The sequence below is a fragment of the Dicentrarchus labrax genome, unplaced genomic scaffold, assembly GCF_905237075.1.
Source record: "Dicentrarchus labrax unplaced genomic scaffold, dlabrax2021, whole genome shotgun sequence".
Lineage (NCBI taxonomy): Eukaryota > Metazoa > Chordata > Actinopteri > Moronidae > Dicentrarchus > Dicentrarchus labrax.
Window position 1 is genome coordinate 19,214,871 of NW_026136719.1, and position 24,471 is coordinate 19,239,341.

Genomic DNA, 24,471 nt, shown 5'->3' on the forward strand with positions numbered 1-24,471 from the left:
TTTACCCCCTCATCTCAACCTTTCCCTTGTCCACATCACCTCCCTTAACCTCCTCATTCTTTGGCTGGGTGGCCCCGAGCTGCTGAAGGCACCACAAACCCCATGACATGACCTTTTCAATTCGAGCTTGACCTCTTACACACACAAGCGCTGCGCATAAGCACACAAACGCATACACAGGATTAACCATAATATATGGCTGTGTGGACAGGAGTAGATGGTGAGGTTCTGTCCCTTTATTTCTTCTTCCACTCTTTCAAACTTGCTATGCTGAAGGAATGGCAAAAAGGGTGACATCACTGGGAGAGCTCCCCGTCTCCCCAGCCCCTCCCAGCTCTGGTTGACCCTTGAACTGAGGAAGGGTCATTTTGTTAAAGCTATAGTTACAGAGGGTGAGGGTCAGGGGGGTAGTCCAGGGGAGAGGACAATGGCCTGAATGCTACCACACACTGCTGGCTGGCTGGCTGACCTCCTTACTCACCCTTCGCTATCCCCTTTCTCTCTGTCTCTAGGGAACCGTCAAAGTGTCTCGGAGAGTTTCCGCATGTTGCAGAGTGCTGTTCATAACCGTGTGCTTGGCCTCGACTATTAGCCCTGAGCTGAGATAAGAAGGCTTAAAGCAAGGCCATAATCCATAATCCACTCCTTATCAAAGCAAGCAGCTCTCCCTCTCTCTCCCACCACGTAAAAGAGAGCGGGTGTCCGGGGTGACAAGGCGGAGGATGCACTTGACTGCTTGAGTGAAGAGGGTTAGGCTGGGGGGGGGTTAGGAGGCTAAAGGCTGCGGACTTGGGAGGGGCTGGTCCAAGGGCAAGAGGGCTAAGTGGGAGGGGGGCTGGAAGAGCACAGATGTTAGCTGCCGTTGAGGCTGTCACCTCAACGTCCCAGTGGCAGCTGGCATTGTTTAACGCGTGGAGCCATGGGGAGGCGGTGGTGGGGGAAGCAGACATTCATAGACCTGCCAGCTATGTCACATGTACATATGTCAAGTACGTTCTGCCACACTATGGGTTACAGGCCATCTACAAAATCCATTAATCCCTCAAGAGCCTGTCTGTGTGCACATTTGTGCTAGCAGGCAAGCTGAAGAATGAGAACATTTGAATGTTGCTTTAACAGCCAAATAAAGAAAGGAAAATACAAAAAGAGAAAATACACTGGGACCTGAGACTTCAAAAAGAGCAACTGAAAGAAAAAAAGGGAAGTACGACAAAGGAAGAGAGCAGGCCCAAGGTCAGTGTTTGAATGTGGTATTACCTGGCGTCCCTCGTTCCTCCAGAGGCCGTTGCTTGTCTTTGTTGGAGCAATGGTGACTACTGGTGGAGTGTTTGGCACGCTGTGACCCGCTGGAGGAACCAGGACAGGCCCTGGACCGAGGGGACCCCTCTTGGGAGTACTGACTGGAGAGCTGTGGTTGGTGGCCGGGGAGGACACTGGAGAGGACTCACTGCTGATGGAAGATGCAGCTGAAGGAAGACGGAGACAAGTGACATGAGTACAGTGAAAAGAAGAACAAAACAACCTTATAGTCTGTGTTTTGCTCTATTAATAAAAAGTCAAATGTAACAACAGTACTGTATGATCCTGTAGCTCCTTCACTAGGGAATAAAATCAGATAAAAGGAGGCTGCAGCACTACAATGGCAACAAATAATGTGCGCACACACACACTGAGTGTGCCAGATGGATGGCCCTGGGCCCCTATTATGAAGTGACAGTGATCAGGATGAGCAGCCCTGTGAGAGTCACACAGCCTTGACATGTAGCGCACACACACACACACACACACACACACACACACACACAAGAACACACTGCTTGGGAGTGGACGGCAAAACTGTATGTATATACAGTCAGTGGCGCTTGCAGCCACACACAGAACTCCCCCTCCACCACACACACACACAGCAGGTGGTGAAAAGCTGGCCCAATGAGCTTCTCTGCTGCGCTGTAGCTGTGCCACATTAACAAAGCCCTCCAGGGAAACCCTGTAGCGCAGGGTCACGGTCTGGTCACATGCCTTGCTTTCCACACATCTCGCTTTCTCTCTCTTTAGTTCCAAAGCTCTCATATGATACGCTCCCATTCTCATACGTATGTCACTGCGATTTTAATCTTTCCAAACTTACATCTTTACCTCCTCCCATACAGGCTACACCCTGTTCTTCTCAGCTGTGTTTCTTCCCTTCTATCCTTTATCAGTCCTTAGTGTTACCTTCTTTTCTTTATTTTTCTTTGCTCTCTCCTGTATTTTAACCTGTGTGTTGTCTCTCTATTTCCTTTTGCTTCCTCTCCTCTTCTCCTGACAGTACAGTGTGCTGTATGTCTCCTTTGCTCAGAGCAAGCACAGCATTACACAGTCAAACTGGGTCACAACCCTCTCAGTGGGACACACACTTCGGTGCTGCAGCAAGGACAGCAGGAGTGTGTGTGTGTGTGTGTGTGTGTGTGTGTGTGCAAGTAGTGTGCTTTTTGCATCAACCTGCTTATATGCAGTCATGTAAAAAAAAATAAAAAAAAAACTCAGGCCAGTTTCAGGTCTACTTCCCCTCCAATTATCACCATCAGAACAAAAACCACAGATACCCAACTGCCATTTCTTCCCTGCTTTGGTTTCCGAGGCAACAGAACCCAACAGACAACGTCAGGTCATGATAGGTGCGGTCAGGATATTGACTGATTTTAAACACCTCACTCTAACTAATACCACTAAATAATGGAAAGAATCAATAATGGCAGTCAGGTGAATCTGAAAATCTATGTGTGAATGGACGTAGGAGCATCAAGGGGAGGTGGGGGACAAGAAGAAAAAGAGATGTGTGTGGAAAAAAATGGTGATAATACATGTGAGGTGAGACATGAAAATGAAAAATGACAAGAGACTGGGAGTGACTGGGAAAAAACTGCAAGTGAGAGTGCAAAAGAGGTGCGAGGTGAGGCGAGAGATGTAGCAGAGAGGAAAGCAAAGAGATCTGGGGTGCAGATGGGTGAGTGGGTGGTGGGGACAGGGTTGGGAATATTTAGGTGGGGGAGGCATATCTTGTCTGCACAATGGCAATTAGTGGCCTAATCCCCCCACCCCCCCTCACCTCGGAGAGCCATTACTCTCCTGTGCAAGACTAGGCCAATCAATAGCAGCCCACTCAGCCTGGGGAATGGAGCTACACTTAATACAGCTCTAGTGTCACAGCCTATTCACTCACCACACACACACAGACAGACAGACACACACACACACACACACACACACACACACACACACACACACACACACACACTCTCGAAATGCATACGCAAGGATGGGGGAACAAATAAGGCTGGAGGGAGGGAGGGAAGAGGTAGAGAGTAGAGGAGTGGGGGTGATCACTGTGATTCTGAACTGCTAAGCAACAGACCTCCACTCCATCTATTTCTCTCACCCCCTCTCTTCCCATCTCCTCCTCTTCCTCCTCCTTTTCCATGTAGAGGCAAAGCAGACAGTAGAAGAGGCAGGGCAGACTAAATAATTAAGAGAGCAGGAAGAGAAACAGGTGAGGGGAAGAAGGAAATAAAAGAGACAAGGGCCATATACCAACGGCTTCTTCTTGCAGCATCTGTTTACATTTCTAGGCGTCCTTCCTCGACACGTACACATACACACAAAACACAAACAGCTATTATCCCTCTATCCATTCCTCCTCCTCCTCTTCCTCTCAACACCCCACGCAACCACCACCTGCCCACCATGACTTCATACACCCCAATTCCTTTTCCTTCTGTTCTTCAAACACAGTGCCTGCCAACAAGACATAAATCTGTCCGACTCAACGCACAATTTTCATAAAGACATTACCAACACTTAAAGCCGGTAAGGGCTCAGGGAAATGTCTGAGAGAGCGTTTATATGTTTGCATGTATGCATCTATGTATGTTTCCCTTTATCTTCCTGTTTAAATCACAGAAAGTCATGCATGTCCATAAGCCTCTTTCCTTCATCAAGCTTCCAACCCTCCTTTAGATTTCCTCTTGTCCATTTTAAACCCGCCTGCTCCAATTACCATACCAATCCCTTTCTCTGCCCCTCCCTCACATTATGGTGCCATCTGATAGAAGAATAATCATATATGAGGAATATGATTGGCACCAAGCTGGTGTCATTTCTGTCATATGTTCCTCCCCTTCCATCTTTACAGAGAGAAGATGGCCATACATGCTGGCCCTGTAGGGAGCCAGAGGAGGCAGAGAAGGAGGAGGAGTGAGGCACAGCCTTTGTCCCCAGAGTCTAAAATTGGCTCATCAGCTCTCAACCTGCACTTCATTAACTGTACTGATTGTCACTTGCTTGGTGTGTAGAGGTGTGAGTGTGGTGCGGTGATGAGGTCGGGGGAGAGGGACAGAAGAGGTAGAGACAGAAGGAAAGAGCAAGGAAAAGAGAGAAAGAAATCAAGTGCTGTCTCAGTCCCAAGCTGTGTGTGATTAATGTGAAGCTCCTTTCTCTATCGCCTCCTCTATTACCAGTCCCACTCTCCCAGACTGCCTCCACACTTGACCGCTCAAGCTGAGCCACGCCACACATGCGCACGCACACACACACACACACACACACACACACACACACATACATACACACACACACATACAAGATACAACCAACAGCAGCAACAAACAAACAAACCAAGCTGTGGTCAGAGGCTGTGGCTGTGACTGCACCTTTTACTTCAGCCACTGACCCAATCAAAAAGCCAAAAGAAGTCACCACAGCTCTTCAGCAGGCTCTTTCATTCAATGGCGGGGTCCAGCAGCCATAGAAGTGAATCCCACTGGATGACTAAGCCTTGATAGGAAGACAACACTACACAAAAATGTTTTAGTGTTGCCAAATGGCCCCTACCAATTCTCTGCCACCACCACCTCCACTACTGCCAAAACGGCCAAGCATAGCCAGCCCCCAGCCCTGCCAGGCAGAAGGTGCTGTCCTCCACCCCGCCAACACACCCACATCACCCAACCCCACCCCTCCTCCTCCACCCGCCTCCCTCCCAGCATGCATTACAACAACATCAGCACTTAATTAAACAGTCCATTTCACACCTGGTGTGCATAGCAGTGCCCAGCCAACCCTGCATCCATATGCCACCCCACCAGCACACACTAGCACAAGCCTCAACACGTGCACTCTTAACACACACACAAACATCCCCACACTTACAGACACACAATAACCACTGATGCACACAAACACCGCACACACCTGCTACTACAGTCTTGGCCACGCACTGACAACACACCACAAAGCCTGTAATCTGCATCACTGAGTGGGGGAGGGGAGAAACGCACTGTGTGTGTTGCTGTGCCAGCGAGGGAAAGAAAGACAGTACAAGATGGCGGATCGAAATAAGAAGAGCAATCCTCTGTGCTTTCTGCTGACTGTACAAACTGTATACTATGCTTAAATGCTGCTTTGCTACTTTACAGAGTCATGAGAGGTGTAAGGTTGCTGTGTATGGAGAGAGAGAAGGGGAAAGTAAATGAGCTTGTTTGTGAGTGTTTCAGGGACAGTCACAGCCTGAAGGGTTATGCCTTCAAGGAACACACACACACACACACACACACACACACACACACACACACACACACACACACACACACACACACACACACACACACACACACACACACACACACACACACACACACACACACACACACACACACACACAGAGCACAGTGAGCCTGTGTGAGCTCCAGGCAGGCTCCAGATGGAGAGGTCAGAGACACACTGCCCCGCTGTCCCAGCATGCTCTGGGCTCCCAGAAACAAGGGGAGCCTCTGGCCACACACACGCACGCACAAACACATACACGCACTGTTGTACAATGTGACAAACACGTCAGGTTTCACAAATCTGTTAATTACTTCCAATTCCTCTTTTTTTTCCTAGCACATTCATTTCCATCTTCCTTGTTCACCTTTATTCTCCCTCTCTTCATTCTCTCTCCAGGCAGTGTACTACAGTTGGTATAAACACTGTCATGAAATTCTGGTGGTGTGTGTGTGTCTAAAAGTGTGTAAGGAGAAACAACTGCTAGGATTAAACCCAGGTATGCCTAATTAATCAGATATCAGCAGGCCTTCCTTTTTGTGGCAGTGTGTTATCTGTGTCTCTGTGTGTTGTGTGTTTGGGCACACATGTGAGTGCTATCATGTGTGTGTTCATGTGAGTGTTCATGGGATGAGAGTGTGTCCTTAACGCCGCTCTGATACTCATTATCCATCACCTCCCCTCTTCAGCACAGCACTGGGTACACAGAGCTATTCATTATACTCACGACAGACAAGTGACGACGTCTGTGTGTGTGTGTGTGTGTGTGTGTGTGTGTGTGTGTGTGTGTGTGTGTACGGGTGTGTGGGTGTGTGTATAAACAGCAGCCGTGCTCAGGGTCTTAAATCAGTTCAGCAGCCAGTGGCAGTAATACTAGTTCTCAAACCTAACTAATTCCTCTAGGCCTTAGGACACTGAGTCACGGCACATATATACTGCGCTACTCACCTCAAAGCATCAACATTAGGGTGAGAGAGAGAGACAGAGGGAGAGAAAGAGAGGTTGAGTCAAAGTAGCTAATGAAAGGACAGCAGGCTGCAGCAAGCTAAGAAATCACGAGGCTTACACAAGTTGCAAAGACAACTGTTTGCATGTGTGGGGGTGTTTGGGTGTGTGTGTTGCCTATAAATACAGGCTCTGCAGACAGAGAGGTGACTGGAGCTCCAGGGGCTACATGCACTCTGCCCACCCTGGAGCCTGTGCTCGTAACACAGGCAGAGTTGCCCCTTATGTCTGATGGCTGACTCACCCAGACATCTCTGCCTACTCCAGCTAAGCAGCACAGTCAGCAGGCCTCAAAAATAACAAAGGGGCTTTTTTGTGCTTTTAATAAAAAGGTGGTAGAGCTTAATCAGACAGGATCTGGTGTCTGTATGACAAAGACACAGAGCTCTCTGCCTTAGTAGATTGTGTATTACAAACAGAACAGCGCACACTTATGCTCACTTCGCAATACAATGAGAAATAAAAAAGTAGAGGTTATTAAGAGGAGATAAAAAAAAACATGACTAAGAGAACACAATCCTTGTGATCTCCAGCTGGAACTGACAGAAAGAGGATAAACAACAGAGATAAGGAGGAAAAATTCCAATAAAAAAAAAAAAAGGTGAGTCCACAATAAAATAAAAAGGCAGGACTGAACTCTGCAAATGGATTTTTCTTTTTGATAGAGACAGAGCGAGAAAGTAATCGGGCTGGCATGTAAGGTTGAGGGAGTGAAAAGAGATGAAGGGGTGAAGGATTGAGAGGGAGGTGAGGAGAGGTTGGAGCAGAGCGCTCTCTCTCTGTGTGTGGGTAATAAATCATTTGCAGGGTTCTGGGACCCAGGTTGCAGTGGGCTGGGGAGCAAGGTATCCAGGGACAGCCAGGAAGGAGGGGACCATCTGATTTAAGAGCCAGAGCAAGGGTGGACAGCTGGGGTAGCTGGGCCTCTCTGTGGAGCCAAGGCATAGAGCCACACACATATACGGACACACAAATGTACACACCCTCAATAAACTCCACAATGGGAATCTTGCTACTGATGCTCTCCTGTGTGAATTCTGCTTTGAGCGATTGTTTGTATGTTTTACCTAGTGTAATTAAGGAACGCTGGGCACATGGGTGTGGAAATTACTTGCATTTAAATGTGTATTAAAGGCCAGGTTTGCATCTACCAAATACACAGGAAATAAAGAAGAAACCAGAAACCCACAAAGCCCTCCTTGAGCATTTACAGAAAACGACATTTGCATGAATCTTTGAACAAGCTTGTTTCAGCCTTAAAGGGACAGTTCAGAATTTCTGACATATGGTTGTATGAGTTCATAACCAGCAATTCAACCACCTTATGCGTATTTAATACTCATACAACCACAGGAATTCTATGGCGCGTTTCATGTGTGTGACAAGGGTGATTGTATGAAGGGGAATTATAACACCATCATACACGCATTGACAAGCACACCAAAGCGTACGTGCACTCACACACAGCACATTAAGTGGGTCAGCTAGAGTGGCTCCTCTTCATCCCAGTATCTCCAGGGACACCAACTAATTCAATCCTGTGTGGATATTATCCCATTACTATTAGCAGTTCTGCAATCAGCAACACAAACTGGCCACACACACAAAGACCAAAAAGACAACCACACACATACAGGATACAGGACGTACAGAACACCTAATCCATTAGGTTTACAGGTAAGGGTTAGGGAGCTGGATGTAACAATATATTTAGCTCTCACTATGGTTTGATACACAATATGGTACAAGCAAAATATTTTGCAGTCAGACATAACGGCTAAACCATGTTGAGAGAATATGAAACCCAACGGTAAACCATCACTGGTAAGTCAACTTTTAAACCTTTCAAGATGTTTTAATAATGTTAAAATAAAACTTAACACTCAGTTCCATTGTCAAACGAAAACGAGATGTTTGCACAACTTGTATTCATCTGCTTATAAATTCACACTTGACAAGTAGCGCAAAGAGACGGATTGACACCATTTTCTTCATGAATTATACAGCCAAAAAATGCTGCCATACTTAAAGTTGATAGCGTCATGAGTGTCACATCCCTGTGGTCCAGGCTGTGTAGCTTTACCTCGAGGTTCTTCAGCCTGTTTGGCCAGTTTACGGAGGGCTGCAGCAAATCCAGAGTGAGCAGACTGGGTAGCTGGGCTTCCATTGGCTACGATGGAGCCGTTGAGAGGCGACGGGGTGAGTGGGCTGACCGTCGCCGTGGTACGGGTTGCTGTGGAGATCATTCCTAACGATGGTGACTTTGGCTCATGGCTCATGCCTACCAATGGACAGAAGGGAGGAGAATGAGAAAGTATTAATAAGCAATATTGCATTGAGATGAAAGAACCAAAGGAAAACTTAAGACACAGAAATACGCAAAGACCAATGCAGACAAATGAGAACATAGTAAGGCGCATAGCTCTTTCTTTGGACAGACAGTCAAGGCAAAGTGTGGTGCTGAGTATCTGTTTGTGACAGCTGGGGCGGATGGGAATTGGTGGTGTGAGGGGCAGAGGGGCTTTGGTTATACGGCTTAGGGTCAGAGGTGAGAGGTTAGGAGGGCGGGTCACCCCTTCCCTTGCTCAAAGAGCTCCAGTCTGGCTGTGTGTCTGCCAGGGGTCCATGGTCACAGTTTACACACCAGCTCCTCCAAGCATGCTCCAGAACTACCAGGGTGACTTTATTTCTTGGTGGCAGTATATTATAGTGCTGTATATGTTAACAAATTCAGCATAAACACATCCAGTTTAACAAATTAGCAACTCACTGGCTCCCTCAGGCAACTATCACTTAAGAAAAAGATCTGAGTTTTGATCCAATTAATGCTGCCAGAGGTGCTACTAAGACCCTTCTTGAATCAAGAAGGTAGAAAATTACACGAAATACACTGTAAGAGGAATTAAGCTGTGATGTTTTAAAAACTGCCAGCTGGATATTTCTGACTGTAGATGAGTTTTTAATGAATTAGGGGATTTCTTGAGTTAAGTGTTTTTAGACTTCAGTTCAGTTCTATCCAAAAAGGGTGATTCTTATGTGTGCCATGTCTCTTTCTGGCTTCAGATTGTCAAGAGCTATGTGGTGGTTGGAGAGGGAGAGAAGGTGAGGAGGGCTGAGACGGCTGTCCCTTTCCTTCCTCTGTGTGTGTGTGTGTGTGTGTGTGTGTGTGTGTGTGTGTGTGTGTGTGTGTGTGTGTGTGTGTGCATGTGTGTTGAAAGGGGACACCCTGTTGTCAGCCCCTCTGTCAGTGGAATCCCTAAATGCCAGAACTGCGTGTGATAGCCTTACGTGCTTGAGCAAAACACACACACACACATATACACACAAATTAAGGGTGCCTCAGAGGACAGAGTAAGTTCAGACTAGCGTATTGTGTGTGTTATAGGTATTAACTTTTAAACCAAAAAACACACACACAAACGGTGGGGATTTTTCAGAATCCTCCTTAAATCAACAATCAAAGTAAACTTTCCGCTAATACAAGCACTTCTAAGACAAAAACACACAGAAATAAAAAAGATGCTTACTAATAGTATATCAATAGCACAATTAGATAAGTAGGAGTTCATATCTGAGTTCACCCCAGAGGCTGAGAGAGCTATAAAAATATCCCTCCTGAGAGTTTGTGCGTGCGTGTGCATGTGCATTTGTTTGAGTGGACACACAGCGCCAAGTCAGGCATGAGAGAGTGAATAACATTCCCAACACCTCTTGAGTTGTCCTGCCTGTAACCTCCCAGTTACCCAGTGCACTCCGAATGAACCCAGCACACAATTAATAATGGAATCAACAATGACTACTGTCTGAACAACACACGGTGCCATTGAGAGGCTAGCAAACAAGCAAAAACACACACACCGACTGCCCAGTCCAGTGATGTGACGTTGACAAGACACTAGAGAACTGCTTCTCCCTCCCTCTCTAGAGAAAGTCAGAAAAAAAGTCAGAGAAGGGAGTAAAAGAAATACACACTGAACTTTTTCGTAGAACTAACATACTATAGAGACAGAGCCCACTGTGTTTAAAGCCTGTATCAACCGCACACATAAAGACCACAGTACAGACAGACACAGACAAGACAGACAAGCAACACAGCTTGACGAAGACACGCACAGAGGCACATATCCGGAGGGCTGGCAGTGGTTCCTGACCCGACCCCCCCCGCCCTTCTCATAGATTAAAAGCGTGGCCGAAGCTCCTTACTGCACAAAGGAGTGGAGCCGCCTGGATCCCCCATGGCTGCATCTTCACGTTGAGCCCAGCCCAGCACACACCGGCAGCCACCGACAGGACACACACCATCTTCCTCTTCCTCCTCCCCTCTCTCTCGCTCTCTGTCTCTCTCTCTATCTCCTCTCGCCCATCCACACTCTCTCTCTCTCTCTCTCTCTCTCTCTCTCTCTCTCCCTTCCCTCCCTGCCTGCCTTCCTGTCTGTCTCTCGTGCTGCTGCTCACAAAGACCGTTCAGAGCTTATCTAACAAAGCAACACACCACACATGCTGCCTATCTCTCCTCTCCTTGCTCTCTCTCTCTCTCTCTCTCTAAGTGAGAAAACAGAAATTCTTAACCTAGCAGCTGCTGCGATGTCACATGACCTCACCCCCCTTCCCTCCCTCCCTCCCTTCTCACACTCTCCCTCACTCCTCCTCCTCCCCTCTCAACCTATAATTCCTCAGCCATTTGTAGATAACAGACACAGGCATGCATGCCCTGCCAAGGCGAGCTGTAGGAGGGGGAGGGGAGAGGAGGAGAAGAGGAGAGGCGCTGAGGAGGAGGAGGAGGAGGGGAGAGTGCTCAGCCGGTCACAACATCTGACCCCATTGCTGGGGAGCGCCAGGCAGTGTGTATGTATATAGATGGGGGGAGGTTAAATATGTGAGGCACCCTTCCCTTCTTGAGACAGAAAAAGAAATAGAGAAGGAAAGAGAAAGAAAGAGGACATGTCCTGGCCTGTGTCAAGCCCTACAGCAAGAGAGAAAACCTTTTGTGTTTGAATATCTGCCTCAATTCAATTTGTTTTATTAGCGTAATTGTTCTGTAACAACTGAAAATGCTCATCAGAAGAAATGAAAGGAAACAACGTCCAAAACAAAAAGTAATTAAATCCCTAAATCCCTAATCTCTAAATCAATCTTCACCCATTTCACACAAACAAGGAAGTCATACCAAAAACGTAAACGTGCAATCAAACATTTACCACACACACACACACACACACACACACACACACACACACACACACACACACACACACACACACACACACACACACACACACACACACACACACACACACACACACACACACACACACACCGCTACAATTACAAGGAGTTGTTATCAGGGTGGAGGAGACTAATGTGTAATAGTGGTTGGGGGTGGAGGACTCAGGAAAAGAGTAAAAGCGTGGGTTTGACTTCCCCTCTGTCCGTCCTGCTGTCATTGCAGGGGTGTGAATGAGTTGTTTCTTTAGTCATTTCCTCCTTTCGTCATTCGCTACTTTTCTCAGAACAGCGAGGGAGAGAGAGAGAGAGAGAGAGAGAGAGATGACAGGGAGAGAGATTATCTTTGGGGTAAAGCTACACGGTGGACAGCATTGTGCCAGAGGCCACCTCTCGACAAAGCTCCTTTCTGTTCCTCAGGCCACGGTCTGGCTCCCCTGAGAAAACACAGGGCCACCAAACTCTCCTCTGTCTTTGTCTCACTCTCTCCTACACCCCTTTCCTGTCTAGCATCACAAAGGTCACCCTGCTGGTTTTTGGACAAGAGTGTTTCTTCACTGTTTGTGTTGTCTGAAGGAGCTTGTATGAGGCAACCACAGCATCAGACCATGTCTTGGCAGAGTAGGGGCCAAGGGGGTTGCAGGTGCTGACATAGCTTTCCCCCAAAATTATGCTTGTTCAGTTTCTTTACTAGTACTCAAAAGTAGAAGTACAGCTCATGGGGCGTCCTGGTGGCCTAGGGGTTGACCAACTTCTGTGGTTCGAGCTTGGTTTTGTTGCATGCTGTCCCCGATATATTAGCCCTCATTTCCTGTGAACTCACTGTTGTTGCTCATGTTCAATAAAGAAAAAAAATATACTATACTTACAATGTGGAGTAGAATATTCAAATTGTCTCCCTATATCAAGAATAGCATAGTTTAACATTACTTCAAACCACTGATGATTAAAAAAATGCACAACAGTATTAAGTGGAAATCAATGATAGTATTAGGGTTATGTGGCTTTACATGGTCGAACAAGCGAGAGCTTCCTCTACTTTCTTTCTTTCTTTCTAAACTAGAAAAACACAAGGCAAGCAAGTCAAGGCTTTCCTTTCAGAGTAATTAATGATGAATAGCATGATCTAAGCAACCCAGGATGAGTAATGTCTTATGAATTTCCAGATAAGTGAGCCTGCCTCCACCTCTTAACATCGCTCAGTTACAACACACTTGCTAAATCTTTTAGCAAGTCTTTGGCCCTACATTCTTCAAACATCCAGCAGATGGCATTGTCTCCCAGTTAATCAGAGGGAGTCCTCTGTAAATGAAACAGCATATGTCACAGTCCTTTAATCCAGTGATACACAGAAGAAAAATGGGTTTTAAATTATTGCTGTGGATTATGAAAAGGACAAAGGCGGCATCCAATGCCCACTAACCTTAATACAAAGGTCTCAGAACATGTGCATAAATGAGCTCTTTTGGCACTGTAGCAAAAGTTTAACGTTCTACTAACAACCCAAGGGTTAAGGGAGTTTGTTACACACCAAGCTTCCTGATGCAATTAACCCTTTGAATGCCGTTACACCCTAAGGGAAAACAAAACAAAGCCCTGAAAAAAAAGCAATGTAGATTACAACAAACCACACACAAACATGATCACGCGCGCACGCACACACACACACACACACACACAGCAGATTGACTGCTAAATGGCATACAGTAAACACACAGTTTTAACACCCCGCTGGGAGTAAAGCCGATCACTAACTCCCATAGTCAAACAAACACAGTGAGACACACACACACACACACACACACACACACACACACACACACACACACACACACACACACACACACACACACACACACACACACACCCTTTTGCTGGTTGGAATGCAGATTACTCTTTCTCTCTCTCTCTTCTCTCCTGCACACATGCATATAAAGTAAATCCTCTTGGCTCCTGTTTGCCCCGGCCAGTGGGGAGATAATGCAGTGGCAGCTCTAGCGAGTGGTTAATCTTTAACCAGGAAGGGATTTGCCTATCAGCTCGTTAAAACTAGCAGGGCAGTGCTGCTGGCCCATCTATCTGATCCAGCCACCAGCATGGCTTGGCCAAGTCCAACACTGCGTGGACTGGAACTGTACTGCCTTACAACTAACTGCATGTCCATGCTTTCCATCACTGGGGCAGGAATATTGTGGTCCTGCTTAAGAACAGAGCCAAACCAGTCAGTGTCTGCCCTCAAATGAGCAACAAAGATGTCATTGCAATAAACTAGTTGGTTCAACATGTGTGGTCAGGCAGGCAACAAGCACATTTCTAAAGTCTTGTTATCCTCTGCTTTGAATACTTTTGTAGCTCCGGTGTAACATAGCCTCTGTGGTTTGGTGTTTTGTTCCACTCCTACATTCCTGTTCCTACTTTCCTCTAACAAATGGCACCCTCGCTGTTTTCTGATAGTCTCCTCTTTGCTATAAAAAAACAACAACCCGAAATCAACATTTACCACTGCTTCACATTAAATCATTTTCTCCACCAACCTACTGGAAGGCTTTTATTATGAAGCAGCTACAGGAAGTTTAGCCCAATTGGTCATTATGATTAGCAAAAAACTGATAATTAAAATGTGTCCACAGGGTGGGATATGGGAGTTTATTTTTGACCAAATACTGCAGGGAGGGAGGAATAGTACACAAGATGTAGTCATAGTGAACTGGCTGAAGAACTGCAGGTGACATGTGTTTACTGCAGGAGTGTGGACCAGCAAGCCTCCAACACGTCATCAAGAAAACAACAACACCTTTTCCCATGCCAGCTTGTTGTAGATAAGTAGAAACTCAGTTGATAAGTAGAAACTGAGTTGTTCATGGTAGCACAGTGCAGGTATTCGAAAACGGATGCATCACTCAGCGAGAAAGCATATTTCAACCAGGGGAACTAAAGTTCAACCATCCACCCTGCTGAAATAAGTTAGAGTAAATAGCTCAGTCACTGATACAAGAGGGATTTAGAGTCGGCTTGATGGGTGCATGTCATCATGAATGGCTGACTGACTTGTTAGCTGGCTGAAGATGTGCTGACATGGGGATGAAATCTATGGGAGGAGGGTACGCAAGAAGTTCAGCATGAAGGAAAGTTCACTGAAGACACATAGAAATGAAAAAATGAGGGTGTTTAAAATACCAGTGATGCAGTCATGTGGATGAAAGCAACCTAGCAACAACAGGATGTAATATGCATAATAGCCACTACCACAGCGACACTGTTGAGTGCTTCAACCTAGTGAGCTTAAACAATGACTGAGTATGACTGACTGAATGACAGCAGGAAACTCTGTGGCTGACAAAATCAACACTTAGTGATATACTGTTTATAAATAGCACTCATGTACTGTACCTATAGGCAGTTTTTGACGTTGATAAAAAACAAGGGATGATTTTCAAGCTGGACAGGCATTCCAAAAAACAAAGCAAATGTAGTTCATGTAGGTCCAACGAGAAAGCAGGAACCCAACCTCAAAAGCAGCAGTAAATGCTCATACACATGAATACCCGGGCTGCAACTTAAACTGTACAAATATATGTATGTCATGATCTCTGTCTTGAACACACAAACCTGCACGTGTGCACACAGACACACACACAGTATCCAGGAGCACAGCAGGATAAACCTGCTCTGGTAGTTCCAGGTTTGTTTGACTTCTGAGATGAGATGTCAGAGCAATCTACCCTCAGGCACTATAGAACGGATGTGAATGTGTGTGTGTGTGTGTGTGTGTGTGTGTGTGTGTGTGTTTGCACGTGCACGCACACCTGCAAGCACATGTCTGAGCGCATGCATGCCATCTCTTTTACTCCATACCAAAGATAAAACCCCAATATCAGAGAAATTCTGAAACAGCAGCACTGTGGCTGCAGAGCAGCAGAATCAAAGGTGACAATTCCACTGGAGAACAAGATAGAAAAGAAGAAAGGAGGGGGAAAGAAAAGAGAGACAAAGATACTAAGAGAAACAAGGGAGGGAGTGAGGGGGAGAGAGAGAGAGAGAGAGAGAGAGAGAGAGAGCAATCAAGAAGCCTTAAGAGAGAGACAGGGAGTATTGCCTCTGTCTGAGCTGTCATTATACAGCAGGCCTCCATTATGGAGCTACAGCAGAGAACAGAGTACATCTCCCTCTGACCTGGCTTGCTGTGACTGTCTTGAAAACACACACACACACACACACACACACACACACACACACACACACACACACACACACACACACACACACACACACACACTTTTGTGCAAAGAGAGCAGTCCTCCTGTCTTTTACCTTGTGTGGCTTTAAATGATACGACTATGTATGTGAGTGCATGTACGCGCACACCTTATTATTCATCCCTCACCTCCTACTTCTCTTCCTCTCCTCCACTCGCTCTGTATCTCCCCCCCCCCACACCACAAACTCCTCCACCCAAACCTGCCTGCCAGCAGCTTGCAACAAAAACACAGAGATTTCAAAAGACCAGCCGGCATCTCTCTCCCTCTCTTCACCTTCCTCTCTTTTATTCTCCAACACACACAGTCACAGAGAAACAGATTGTGTCTTGAGGGTAGGCACGAGCTGAGATGATTTTCTCTCCTCTCCTCCTCCCTGCATCCGACTCACCCACCCCAACAGCGCCATTTCCTCTGTCTGTTAATTACATAGCGGCTGTGGTAGGGGTTCCTGGGGTTGTGTGTGTGTGCGCATCCATGTCATCTGAGGAGTGTGTGGCTGTGTTCTCTGAGACACCAGCGTAGGCGTATGACAGAACAGTCTGGTTACGCTTCACAACACTGCTTAGAGAGTGTGAACACACACACACACACACACACACACACACACACACACACACACACACACACACACACACACACACACACACACACACACACACACACGCCTTCTGTCTGTGTCTCTGGCTCTTTATGGTCCATGCCCCAGGAGTCAAGCTGCTGTCTGTATGGCTGTGCCCTCTGTAGCCCTTCGCTGAGGGGGACATAGCCCTGGCGCTCCCCTGATGAGAGGGCCAGATTCAGCCCCAGTCCAGCTGTTCGACCGAGAGAGGAGGTAGAGAGTCAGCACTGACTCATAGTCACAATCATCATCATTATCATCACCACCAGGACCTGTCAACTCTCTCTTTTAATCAACCTCACCTGCTAGAGAGACAGGAAAAGATGGCAGTGTAGCTCTTCCCAACAAGACAGGGAGATATGACAGATGTTGCAGAGCTCACATGAACTGAAAACATAAACAGAAGGGAACACATACAAAGAAGGACCTACCACGGAGCTTATCATGGTTTTTGCACCTGTGATGCTGTTCCTTACACCTCTAGCCAGAAACATGCACACAAACACAGACAGCCCACATGTCTTACAGACCTGGATACATTTTATTGTTCTGTACAGTAAAACTCTCAGTGCCTGGGGACATCACTGCATGTAACATATTTTAGTTATCATCTTTCAACTTTCTCCCTCCTTCTCCCTTCATCTCTTGTGCTCGTTCTCTCCCTCCACACCAGCCTCCTCGGGAGATGAGTGTTGTTTTTGCTGGCTCCCCTACATACAGTCCTCACTTCATCCTCTGTTCAACCTCTCTCTCTCCCCTCTATTCTCTCTTTCTCTCTGTGATGTACTCTGCTGGGTTGTGGTTGCCTAATTAGCACTCCAAGTGCTCTGCATGGGCCCTGACTCCCAAGCGGCTCCACCACACACACACACACACACACACACTTGACTTTCCATAGCAGGGTCTGGTTGTTGAGAGTTGCCCTGTTGTAATCTTGTAATTGGTATAATTGGTGTGTGTTCCTGTTTGTACATGTGTGTGCATGTACGAATGCGTGGATGTTGTATGGCCTTTTCTCTGGGCAAGCAGGAGACAACCCGCCGTCGCCATGGCCACCCATCTCACTGAGTAGCCACACAGACAAGTCTCTATTGGCCACAGAGCTTAGACCTGTGTATCCTTCATTCTTTCAAGAATCTGAATAGCTATTTGTAGAATAGGAACTCATTGAGATGTAGTATTTAACAACATTGAGGGTCAAACCAGATTTTTCTTAACAGCTTCTGTGTTTTTTTAGAGTAGTAGTAGGATTAAGATCAATTTTAGCATTAGTATTGTTTGGTTGTTAGCTGGACCAGTGGAATGTGTGCAATCTTTCAAAATCAGGCCTACAATGAATGTGTTCTCTGCTGACAAATGAATGACCCATTCTTTCAGAAGCACAAGGATACAAATCCTCATGACTTCCCTGATAATTGATTAAACATTTCAGTAATTTATCAAGCAAAAACAGTGACAAAACCCAAGTTCCAACAAAAGAGAGGATTTCCAGCCTCTCTTTTGCTTATATCAGATTAACACCTTTGGATTTTGAATTTTTGGTTAGACAAAACAAGACATTTGAAGATGTCGCCTTGAGAGCTGGGAAATTGTGGTTGGCCTTTTCTAGCTTTTTTTTTAAAATAATCAAAAATAAAATCAGCAGATGAACTGATAAGAAAATAGCTGTTAGTTTCAGCCCTACGTGGAAAACCCAGTTCTCCCCAAAATCCAAATTTCCAAAACACATATCTTGAGTATATACGTTTATTTAATGTTATGTTAAAACTAAAAGTGAATCTATTTACTGAGTTATTTCCCATTTTGTCAGTGGCAGTGCAAAAAGGACACACATATGGTTGATGTGAAACTGAGATAAGAATCAACACATATGGAAGATGTGAAACTGAGCTATAAACAGAATTTCTTACAAAAGAACAGTGCCCAAAACAGATACCCTTTAGTAATGCAAATACCAGCCAGATAAAACAAGTCTAGCTGGCAACTACGTCTTCTGTGAGAGCACGTTTAACACAGCAACTGTGGCCTCCAACAACACAGGCATGCAGCTCTGTCCATGAGCTGATTAAAACACTCGGTCACAAAACCCACTTCACTTCTTCAGGCACATATCTGACCTTGCTCTCCTTCACAAGGAGGCACGCTAACAAACAGACAACACAATATGACAGTCAGCTGATATAGCAGATATCTCTGAGACAGAAAAAGAGAGCAAGAGGGAGAGAGAAACAGAGGAAGAGGCTAACAGACAGACATGTGGAAGAGAGATAGAAGCAGACACAGATAGACGGAGAAAGAGATGATGATGTGATAGTAATAGAAAAGGCCTTTGTTGAAGGGTAGTACATGAGAGTGTGACTGGAGAAAGCATAGAGACAAGACGGATAGACACAGACACACACAGTGTATGATACGTGCAGACACACACACACACCAGAAAAGGCTGAATGAATAAGGCCCTACTTGGTGAGGGCAATAGTCAAGTATGGTCAGTATTGAGTGTGTGTACGATTCGCTTATCTACTGCTCTCATGTTGCCTGTGTTGTGTTTGTTTGGCCAGTGCTTATCAGGCCCTGGGATATGACAACGACAGCAGCAAACATCAGCTACACAAACATGAGCACACACGTAATCTTAAGATATCTAGAACATGGTTTGGTCTGGTAAATGTAGCAAGACTGATTTTTTGTGCAGATTTTTTTTTTTTTTTTTTTTTAAACGGTTCCTCTCAGAGGATTTAATCCAAGCTCAAGATTGAGAATACAAACAAAGTTAACATTGTGAAAGGTTGCTGGTAATTTACTCCACTGCTGAGCACTGGGTTAGGACGCTGCTGTCTAAATGATATCACACAGGATATGGAAGCAGCACGTGTCCAATGCAGTACAGAGAATTGGTCCCAACCACAAAGAAAGAGCAGTGTGACTCTGCCTAACTCAGCTGGCTTGCATTGGGATTCACTTTAATGGCACACAAACCCAATACTCAAGTCTGGCAAATAAAAATACAGAAAAATGAAGACAGTAACAAACAACAAACAAACAGATACAACCAGGCTGAGTCAAGAGAAATAAGAGACAGATAAGAGGTTAAGTAGAGTAAAAAGCATGTTACTCTTACGCAAAACAACACAAACTCCTACTTTCTTCCATTTGTTTATCTTATGAGTAGTTTAGCAGGCAGGTCAATTATCCTGTTCCTGAAAAGCAATGGGGCAAATCAGGTGACTAGGCACCTGTTAACATCTGCTCGCCACACCCATACACTCCCGAAACCCACAGATGAAGATATGAAAGTGAACAAGAAAGAGAGAGGTGTATATCTACAATGCATTCACAAACTCCCACGTTCCATGAACCATACTGAGCAGATAAACCTAGATGCAAGTTTCGATCTGTTGCCGTTTTTCTACTCAACTATAAGTGGAGAGCTACACAAAGAGTATGAGATATATTTAAGGATTTTCAAGCCTTGTGACAAAACAAAGTGAGTATGCAAAGTGTGACAGCATTTATTTCAGAGTCAAAGATAATCACTTAAACTCTAACGCAACATCTACTTATCAACAACAGCAGGTGTATGAGAACTAACTGAAATAACTGTATAAATTTGAATTCAGCTTTTGTTGGGGACCAGCCCTTGTTTACATTTCCTGCAGACTTATCAGTGATTGCTGGAGATCACGCCAATGTTTGGTAAACAAGTGTAACTGCATGTACAATTAATTACCTAGCCATAAACATATGTGTCACTAGGTGTGAGTGTGTGCCGGCTGTGTGACAAACAAGTAATCACCTTGTCCTTAACATAAGCCTGAATCACACACAATACCTGGTGGTGTAAAAAAAAAAAAAAGTATTGTTTAACAGCAATGCTGGGTGACACAGGGACATGTGTCTCTACACAGGTCCCGCCTAGGTTAGGCTTGCTCTTACACACAGTGATAAGCAGCTTTATCAGTGAAATATGGAGCAAAAAGCAGTCGGCATGAAAAAAAAAAAATTCATGAACCACAGGAAGCTTTTGGTTCTCTGGCTATCTACACCACAACTTCTCCCTCTAGCTGTGGATCTGTGTGTCTGTATTTCCGCCAAACTTTCTGTCTGTCTGTCTTCCCTTCAGATAAATACTTTATGACCTGTTTGTTCAGCTGTCTTCACTGGTCATCACATTTAAAGCTTACCTTTACTACCTGTTTTTACACCCGGCAGGGGATGCTTGGACTCACAAAATCACTCACACTAACTGTCTTCACCCCAAAGGGAAAAGGCGTCGCACAGAGCCTATCACAACAAAAATCTAACAGACATACCCTGAGAGTTCCAGCTTGGGAGACACAAGAAGAGAGTACAAGAGAGGGAAAGAGAGAAGCAAACAGGAGAGGTGGTAAAAGACATGGGAAAATGTTGCAAAAACTTTATTTCCTAAACATTCTACAGTGGTTTCTCTTCCATCACACAGCAACCCTGCCCTGCACACAAAAAGAGCAGTGTGTGCACCCACATTTTCATACCACCTCAGGACATTGTTGTAAGCTAGTCAAATCCGAGCCTCGCCCAGTCAAACACATCCCATTCTCTCTAATAGGGAACTATGTAAACCCATGCAAAGGCCTGTCTATGGTCTGTGCTATTCAAAGCTATCAATGGGGGCTGTTGATAAGGAAATGCAAAGTGGGTCACCTTTAACTCCAGGCTCCTTGTGTAAACAGTATGGGGAGCTGCTTGGGACTCTCCTAATCACTCTCTAAACAGAGCCAGGTGCTGTTGCCACAGACAAACTGTCACCAACACTCTGCTCAACACAGCTGCTGTCTAGCCCCCAGACACTCACAGCACTGCAGGCTACCACAGCATGACAAACAGCACAACGACACCTGAAAACATGCCAACCTAGTATAGGCACTATCACAATATAAGGGTTCGACAACTTGAAAAAGGCAGTTCACGAGCGAGAAATTCGGTTCCCGGAGCATGATTTGCATAAGTAATGTCACGCTCTTATCATGTGCTGAACCATCGCACACATGTGAGTTTATGACAGTGGAGGGTAAATCTATCTAAAGTTAGCTTAGTTTTTTTTGCTAATATTATTATTATAATATATACAACTATAATATTATATTAATGTTTTGTGAAGATCTAAAAAAGGTTCCTGTATGAAATATTGAAGTGGTGACATTGGCTGTCATCAGTGGTGAAGGTGATGGTTCAAGCCTCACTTTGAACACAACAGAAAATAAATCACTAATACAACGAGAAAGTCTTCTGAGAGCCCGTACATCCACCATGGCTTAATCTGGAACAAGTGCTTCATCAAAATACACATAGTGATTGAAAACCATAGGATATAAGTTCCATATTTTTTTCATTCATAGACCAGTTGTTAATGAGAAAAACACGAGAAATGTTCACATTTCTGGATCCGGCAGCAAAGCCAAACAGTTGTTTCAGGACACCTGGAGCCTCACAAATAGACACTTGACCACATGGCCTCCTTGGGGAGATCCTTCTTGTTAAACGATATGATTTGTATATTAAAATAAATAAATTTAAAAAACCAATGTCAATGAACACATTTAAAATATATGTTTCTACTGTGAGAGGTAAAAGAGTAGGTGAAACTATATAGACTATACAGCGCTAAGGATAAGTGACACATAACAACATCTCCCACGGTCTTCCGGTGTCAATAAATATGTCCCCTCATGTCCCTGTAGTGTATTTTTTTCCAAACCTGGCCCTGCTGTGGGACATTTTTGGGTCTTGTATGAGAAACCAGGCTGTAACCCATGTGAGTAACAGTAAGAAATAATGGATTATATACCACTACTATGCCAAAATATGACAGCACAGAGCTATGTTACATGGCAGACAGATGCCCCTGTAATGAATGACTTATCTCCAGTAGCTGTTTAAGACACCAGGAGGACAGACATACTAAAAACAAAACAAAAAAACAAACTAAAAAAAAAGCAGGAGGCTCTAATTCCTCGCTCTTGCAGTTATGACTAACCTTATCAGCAGCAGCTAAAACACACAACAAGGCTCCTTCTGGCTGCAGATAAACTCAACCCGCAGCACAGTGTTCAGTAAAGCCTGTTGCTTCACGGCTGTTTGTAGACCGTGTTTTAAACCCGAGAGGTGTGTGTGTGTGTGTGTGTGTGTGATGAGTGGTGTGTGTGTGATGAGTGGTGTGTGTGTGTGTTCCCCACAGAAGCAGCTGTTGTGCGCGCCTGCAGTTCAAGAGAAGTGAAGGAGCGCGTGGGAAGTGATTCAACACGGTCCACCTGCCACGCGCACGCGTACACACACATGCATACAAGGTCAGGTCCTTCACCTGAGAGCACCAAATGGTCAACATGTGTCACTATCGCAGTCGCACTTCTATAGAGAAAATGCTCCTTTCAAAAAGACAGGCTTTCCTGCAGCAGCCCTGACCACCCGCTCTCAAATGATTAAAAAAAAAAAAAAAAAAAAAAAAAGGAGCCAGCATGACTGGAGACTACGAATTAGCAACCAAGTAAAGCTAATAATACAATTTTACATAAAAGGACCTCCAGTAGGCTTACGCAGGAACCCTCTGGGCTGTGCTTTACATAATAATCACAACAGCGCACCGGTAACAATGTTACAAGAAGTTAATTTGAGGGGGTGGGGGTCGCCCGCTATTCCTTTCAGTCCTTTAGGCTAATCTGCATTTTAAAACACGATAGTCTGAAAATCCTTCACAAACCGGCATGTAAAGACTGAATGGCCAAGAAAAGCTAAAACAAAATCGCCACCTGAGCGCTCCAGAGTGGCTTTCTTTCTCTTTCCGTTGTACTGACTCTATTTCTGGTCTTTCTTGTCTCTCTTTCACATACACAAAAGCACGCGCGCACAACCGCGTGCATACACAAGGGCTCGGCACCGACCTTCGACAAAAAAAAAAAAAATCAGCCGTTTCCTCGATATCGTAACGACTTCCTCAACAAAAACCCCTCGCCGTGTGCTCGCTCGTTAACACCAACAACCTCCGGGTTTGAAAACATAACTACACATTTTCACGCAATCACTCACCGCAAACAAGTATGGGCTAATCCAGTGTTTATAAATGAGTAAATTTCTCCCTCCGTCAGCGGTGAAAGCGCGGATCCATCCCTCCGTCGAGAACAGAGACTGCACTTTTGTTGTCACACAGGAAGCTCCGACGCCTAGCGAGGCCACAGGGACGGAGCAAAGCAGAGCAGAGCGCCGGGGAGAGGAGGAGAGAGGCGGCCGGCTGCTGGGAGCCGGGAGGTGGGGCTTCCTCCGGCGGGGGCTGGACGGACAGGCAGACAGACAAGCCTGAGGGGGGCGGGGGGGTAGAAGCACCTGCTCCCCCCGTCACGCCTCCAGTCCACAGGGCTGACCCCGCATTGTCGTCGCCCCCCCCCAAATAGGATAAAGAATGTCCCGTCCTTCCCCAACCAGGATAGAGAGAATCCCTTCCTGTTTATTATAACTGGCCACAATTCTGTGAATAACTTCTGTCTGCAAGTTCAATTTGACAAATGAAAGCAGACTAAATAAATAGCTGTAATATTCTAATTTATAAAAAACAAAAAAAAATTGCTTTTTATTTGTGTTTTTAAACACAACATTGTCTAATTATTGGTGATGTTTCACTAATTAATTATTTTTTAAATGTATTCATTATAATATATATTAAATTTAATATCACTTTATAAGCATATTTGAACTTCAGTGATCTGATCAGTGATTCTACTGTCAGTGATAACAAAGGGATGATATTTATTAATG

The 24,471-nt window shown here is 45.3% G+C and overlaps 1 protein-coding gene across 13 annotated transcripts in view; it reads right to left on the reverse strand.

The window, feature by feature from the left end:
* The window catches only part of gse1b (Gse1 coiled-coil protein b), a 170,975-nt gene that overhangs the window by 17,912 nt on the left and 128,592 nt on the right, over positions 1 to 24,471 (reverse strand). For 6 of the 13 annotated variants that reach the window (XM_051380423.1, XM_051380422.1, XM_051380425.1 and 3 more), the window contains 2 exons: positions 8,669 to 8,866; positions 1,258 to 1,466 (listed from right to left, as the gene is read on the reverse strand). In XM_051380423.1, the coding sequence (XP_051236383.1) occupies positions 1,258 to 1,466; positions 8,669 to 8,866 (407 nt within the window). Of the gene's footprint in view, positions 1 to 1,257; positions 1,467 to 8,610; positions 8,867 to 10,788; positions 11,103 to 20,999; positions 21,100 to 23,748; positions 23,963 to 24,471 lie in introns of those variants that run through there. The other 7 variants (XM_051380434.1, XM_051380435.1, XM_051380432.1 and 4 more) reach the window with 6 other exon arrangements.